Source organism: Poecilia formosa, unplaced genomic scaffold (assembly GCF_000485575.1).
Source record: "Poecilia formosa unplaced genomic scaffold, Poecilia_formosa-5.1.2 Scaffold485, whole genome shotgun sequence".
Classification (NCBI taxonomy): domain Eukaryota; kingdom Metazoa; phylum Chordata; class Actinopteri; order Cyprinodontiformes; family Poeciliidae; genus Poecilia; species Poecilia formosa.
Genome location: NW_006800424.1, coordinates 238,755 through 244,754, shown reverse-complemented (window position 1 = coordinate 244,754; position 6,000 = coordinate 238,755). Strand labels below are relative to the sequence as shown.

General features: G+C 41.3%; 2 protein-coding genes and 1 long non-coding RNA gene across 10 annotated transcripts in view; 2 read left to right on the top strand and 1 right to left on the bottom strand.

Moving 5' to 3' along the window:
* The window catches only part of LOC103156535 (NK1 transcription factor-related protein 1-like), a 1,870-nt gene extending 376 nt beyond the window's left edge, over window positions 1–1,494 (top strand). The window contains exon 2 of the mRNA XM_016664422.1: window positions 265–1,494. Coding sequence (XP_016519908.1) covers window positions 265–1,112 — 848 coding nt within the window. The 3' untranslated portion in view covers window positions 1,113–1,494. The remainder of the gene's footprint in view (window positions 1–264) is intronic.
* Window positions 1,495–2,434: 940 nt separating this feature from the next.
* Window positions 2,435–3,626, top strand: LOC107833952 (uncharacterized). Its single transcript, XR_001659719.1, has 2 exons — window positions 2,435–3,012; window positions 3,088–3,626. It is a non-coding gene; the product is annotated as an uncharacterized LOC107833952 (long non-coding RNA).
* Window positions 3,627–3,809: 183 nt separating this feature from the next.
* Window positions 3,810–6,000, bottom strand: part of uvssa (UV-stimulated scaffold protein A) — a 43,470-nt gene continuing 41,279 nt past the window's right edge. For all 8 annotated transcript variants that reach the window (XM_007578622.2, XM_007578624.2, XM_016664428.1 and 5 more), the window contains exons 14-15: window positions 4,265–4,442; window positions 3,810–4,146 (exon numbers count right to left, since the gene is read on the bottom strand). In XM_007578622.2, the coding sequence (XP_007578684.1) occupies window positions 4,053–4,146; window positions 4,265–4,442 (272 nt within the window). In that variant the 3' untranslated portion in view covers window positions 3,810–4,052. The remainder of the gene's footprint in view (window positions 4,147–4,264; window positions 4,443–6,000) is intronic.

Sequence of the window (6,000 nt, the reverse complement as noted above, 5' to 3'; positions counted from 1 at the left end):
CAAATAATCAAGACGTTTGGACAACAAGAAGCACCTGACTAGTTCTGAGAAACACAAAGCTACAATTGTGGCTCAGTTAACAGTTGAGAAAAGGCAGAAACAGAAATCAGTAGCTTCATTTCCTTCCCTTCATCCGGTTAATCTGAGTTATTCCAGATTGACATGTATTTGATGATTTCATATCCAGTTTGCTGGATGTGATTTCATCCCAGCAGGACAGTAGACCTCCAAGACAAGCAGACTTGTCTTGGATTCCTGCCTGAGGTGTTAGCTACATCTGTTTGTGGCTAAAGGAGAACTGTTTGACTGGCATTACCACAGGTTCAAGCTTCCTGCACCTAAACTGTTGTTGTTGTGTTCATCTTTCAGAGGACAGTTTTGTATACCGAAGTCCAGATGAAGAGGACTATCACCGCTCTGGGACTCCAGACTCTGAGGGTCCAGATGGGACCTACAGCAGCGAGGAGAGCAGCTCTGCTCTGCCTAGCAACGGAGACAGAGAGTTGGGCCAGCACGGCCACTCTGACCCCAGCAGAGACACAAAGAGCCCCGGTGGAGGGCCCCCGGCTCAGATCAGCAGCAGTCAGATCAACGCAGGGCAGGGCACCAAGCCCAAGAGGAAACGCTCCGGCTCGGACTCCAAGTCAGGGAAGCCCCGCAGGGCCCGGACTGCCTTCACCTACGAGCAGCTGGTAGCGCTGGAAAATAAATTCAAGTCCACACGCTACCTGTCGGTGTGCGAGCGCCTCAACTTGGCCCTGTCCCTGTCCCTCACCGAGACCCAGGTCAAGATCTGGTTCCAGAACCGCCGGACAAAGTGGAAGAAGCAGAACCCTGGAGCCGATACCTCGGCCCCCACGGCAGGGGGAGCCGGAGGAGCAGGGGGCGCAGGTGGGGGGACAGGGGGAGGCCTGGGCAGCCTGAGTCCTCTGAGCCCATCTCCTCCGGTCAGCGGCCACCTGGCCATGCACGCTGGCTACGCCGGACACCACCACCCCCCCACAGGGAGCCTGGTGCAGCTGCCTTTCCTCACCGCCAGCCATGTCCTGTCTCCGTTCATGCTGGGAACTCAGAGCTACGCTGCGCCTGCCTTCTACAGCACACACCTGTAAAGCCACACAGTGAACTGCAGAGCAGCAAACCTTTTTACTACCAGTACCTGAAGACTTTAAATCAGTGGATTATTTTGATAGATTGTGAATATGAACCAGAACTTGTACATAAATCTATGTTGTAGCTTCCTCTGAATGCTATCTGGACCTGCGTGATAGACCAAGAATTGAGTTCTTTCTTTCTGTTTAATTTCACGTCTGTACAAATACTGAATGTTTAAGACGTAAGGAATGGCTTTGATCTATCATCAGTATTGTGTAATTCCAGCTGTGATCGTTTTCATTTCCCTTATTTATTGAATTTGTTCCAGTTGCTATGAAATCCCTGGATGTGCCAAATCCTCAGCCCAACATGAACTGTCCTTTGATATTAAAAAGATGAATAATTAAGTGCAGAGATGGAGGCTTTTGGATTTCTTCTGGGGGTTTTGTTTTCTACAGAGGGTTGCGGAGAAACCATAATTCCATTTCACAACCTCACTTCTTTTCCCCATTATTGTCCTTTCTGTTTAAAGATGAGAGAGGGCGCAAATAGGATGAGGCTGTTGAGCTCAAGCACTTGGCAGAATAAATAAAAATAGCCTTAAAACATATAGATGAGTATTCCTTACCAAGAGTTTCTAAAAGAGTAAGGCAGAAAGCTCTTTATTTTAAAAAGGGGTAAATTCTGTTCCATCTTTATGTACTTAAGACAGTAATTGACCATTTGCTGCCAAATTTAACTTGAAAAATCTTTTTACTTCTGTGTATATATTTCACCAAAGAGGAGAGTAGATAAAGACAGAAGTTGAGCTGTTCTGTTTCCCATTTAAAACCAAAATCTGTTTAATATGGCATTCAACATCCTGGACAACCCCCCAAATCTAAAACAGTCCCTTATTTTAACATTGACACAAATAACAATATTAAAATAAGGGATGGCTTCAGATTTGGGATTGGAATATTCTAAAAAGTTTTCAAAATAAAAATAAAGATCTATACAAACTTTGGAAGCAAAGGCCAAACCAAACAGAACACACAACCATGCGGAGAGCTTGGCCTAACCCCAAGCCTATAAAAACCACAGCAAGAATTTGGAGTTAAAAATAGACTGCACTGTTAGGGAGAGATGAATAATCTCCAAAGTAAAATCAACACTTTACAGGTCCATCTGAGCATGAATGAACCAATTAGATTAAAAAAACTTCCTCGGTTAAAGGATTTCCCATTGACAGCTTCATAAACTACCTATATGGAACAGAAAAACATTAGACAACTGTTGTTTTCTTGTAAAAAGCAGTTGTATTTTATTATTGCTGCCTAATGATCAATAAAGACACACAAATGGTTGTTAGTGGGTCCAGTCTATCTATGAGTAGATTTCTAAATTTCTTCATGTTTACCTAAAGATTCTGGCTGACAGCGTGCTTCTATCACATTAACCTAGATTTTTATGTACCGACTCCATAGATATGAAGTTCAGTCGCTGTTACAAAGTACTCAGCTAAAGTTTTATTGCTGAAAATGACAACTTTTATATCTGCGATAGAAGTGTTGCTCCAACTCTGAGCTGCTGAGTGGCTCCTTGGTTCAAACTGCTATAGTGGGAGGAGTTATCGTCAACGGAACCTCATACTGGAAATGATCAAATCTGGGGGAAAAACATTTCAGGATCTCATAGTTGAAATATCTATAATTATAGACCACTAACCCAGTTAGATTGCTCTTTACTTTTATTGGTAAATGTGGAAAAATATGTACAAAAACTTTTAAAATATGGATTTGTAGTGGGCAAAGACGTTCCTAACTCACCAGGATTCCAACCTGACCTCAGCATGGCAGAGTGAGTATCATCATATGTGACAGCAGGTAGAACCTCACCTTCACAATCATGTTAACTCGATTCTGTAGCTTCTGAACAGTTAACCTGTCATTCACGAGAGGACCCAAATTTGGGTCCTCTCGTGTCTTGTGAATGACAACCTGTGAATGACAGGTTAAACAGCTGCAGAGAGGAACCAAAATCATTAAGTAGTTTGTAGTGTGAATGTGACAAGGGAAGAGCTACTTTAAACCATTCTCTGTTTTACTAAACTTTACTTTTATGATGCCAGTGCTTAACATTGTCTTACTTCTTTTTCCATACTTGTTGTGTACTAGATCCTAATTTATCCCTACTTGAAGCAGAGACAGTAAGACAACAAGCCAAGACATTTCCTTATGGTACAAATGATTTTAATGCACACAGTAGTATTAAACCTAACTCATGCATTACCCCATAATACATAAATTAATCATTCAGCAAAAGTAGAAAAAAGTAAACATCTGGGTATCTGTGTACAGAACAAAGACAGGATCATACAAACAATGCAATATTTGACTCAGTATATTTAACAGAAATGTCCTTGTTATCAGCAGGACGTCCTTTTTGCAGGAATTGTGTGAATGTTAGCTTGGCGTTTATCAGTGGAGGTAGATGGGCACGTACTGTACGAAGGCTGCACCGACTGTAGTTTTCTGGCTGATCACTGATCTTAAAAAGTCTGATCTGCAGATTCCAATTTTGATTGATATTGATTTTGGGAACATGTTTGTGAATATTTCAATTGAGAAAACATACAGTCACAGTGTAGAAACAAGCTGAGCTGCTGGTGAGATGTTAGCTCATGCAGCTTAAAAAAATATTTGTATTAATGTGATTCAGTGAAATCATGCTTATTTTTACCTCCACTGGGTTACATGGCCCTATACTGGCTCAAACACACAAATTATCCGAGAAACTTTCCTTGTGAGAGTCCCTCCAAAAACATGAATATTGTGAATGTTCCTTCAGTCATGAAATGCAGGTACATAAGCTCACACTTACATTAAAAACTGTGACTCAGTTTCTTTACGCAGATTTTAAGAGTCCTTGATCGTTGTGAAAGAGGCTGTTTATAGAGTACATCGACAGAAACACGGTCAGTTGAGGGCGTAGTTAAACTGGTTGGAGAACTTGTCGTGTTTTCTCCTGTCTGCTTTACTTAACACCTGAGCCACTCTGCGCATGGTGCTCCTAGAGAGGGGAGGTGGACAAGAAAACAAAAGCAGAGTTTTACAACTTCCTGACAGGACCACATGGTTACCACTTAGCTCAGCTCAGTGAAGGCTTAGCCAAAGCTGAAGAGACATACTTGTTGAAGACCTTTCTCTCCAGTCTGGAGCGCGACGTGTTGCTGGTCTGCTTTAGATCGCTGAGGTTAGGGTATTTCTTTTTTTTCCCCTTCCGTTTTTTACCTCTCACCTGACTGGAGCCCAGGTCTTCTCCTGTTGCTGCTTCGATGTCACGCATCAAGTCCACATCACGCCAGTCTGCAACACATTTCCACACAACAGAGAGTGAGCATAATGAAGCTAGATGGGAGAGGAGAAACAAGACAAACTGGAGGTGTTGAAACATTAACACTTTCCACCGTTCATCTTTCCTCTTCTTTGTTTTGTGCATCCAATGCATCCACCTTCAGCACCTTCATTACTTCATTTACACACTACGCAGCTTAGCTTTAGTTATTTGGAATTTCCTTTTTGTTGGTAGTTTAATAAACATTTTATGTAGCTTTTGTCATGTCTTGAGACAGCTTTCTAACAGATGGGGTTTTACATCAGATTTACATCATAAATGAGACTGAGCTACTGAGAGTTAACATCCTGGATCTTGCACACAGTGCCGTGGAAGTGATTGGTACGTCTGAATTCAATGATCTGGATGTATGAAAGTCAGTGGTGGACACCATCAACTAAAAAGTTAGTTGTGCTAACCCTAAAGCACTAATTACAAGCATTAATTCCACTGAAGTATTTAGCTTCTGCTAAATACTATGTACCAACATAGTATTTAGCAGAAGCTAACACTAAAACTCCACACTCAACACCTGACTTAGCATAAGCTAAGGCTACAGCTCTACACCAACATGTTACTGAGCGGAAGCTAACACTAAACATGGTATTTAGCAGTAGCTATTGCTAAGGCACTAAATTCAACCATGTCATTAACCAACATAATATATCGCCATCAACACAGCCAAGTTTGTCATTACACATCTACCTGTACGGTTGCACTTCAAGAAGTGGTTTTGTGGAACAGACCTTTCACTTTTAGAGGTCAGTTTTAGAGTTGTTGAGGTTTGTTAATTCCTGTTGCTGATTTTGCCCAATTCTTAACCATCAATAACCAAAACTTCAACACAGATGTCAAACTTTATTCAGCTGAAAGTCACAAAACAGTCAAGCAAATTAATGTTTTTAGAATCTATCCAGAAAAAAAATAATCAAGAGGGAGTGAAATGCGCTCAGTCTTTTCAAAGCTAGCAAATCTGCTAAAGTGCTAAACAAAAAATCAGCTTCACTACTAGCAGATTAGCAAAACGGAGTCCACCACTGGTGAAAGCTTTTACCGCCAAAGTCATCTTTTGTTTTTTATTTTACAATTTAATCATGAGGTCTTCATTTAGTCAAGATTTGACAACATCTATGGCTTTTTAACATCCAATCAATCATTAGTTTTAATTCATTTTTCCATCCATTCAGCAATGAAAGTATGCAACATATCCCAAAAACAAAAGGTTAGCAACTGGGTATGTCTCCAGTTTCTTCTCATAACAATTACACAAAAAGCAATTTGACAAAGAAGTGTAATGAAGTAATAGCAGCTGATAAGGTAAATGAGCTCCAACTGCTCGGTTTCACAGAGCACGGGAAGCGAATGCCGCGTCCTCTGGGCTTATTTGGATCCTATTCTGGTGTTAATGAAAAGTGTAGTGCCATAATGCTGGCTGATAAAGTAAAAGCGGCTGGAACGCAGAGTAATGATGATCTAAACGAAGAGAAGCCTCTCGTTAATGATGGACTGCGGTAGAATTAGAGATAAACC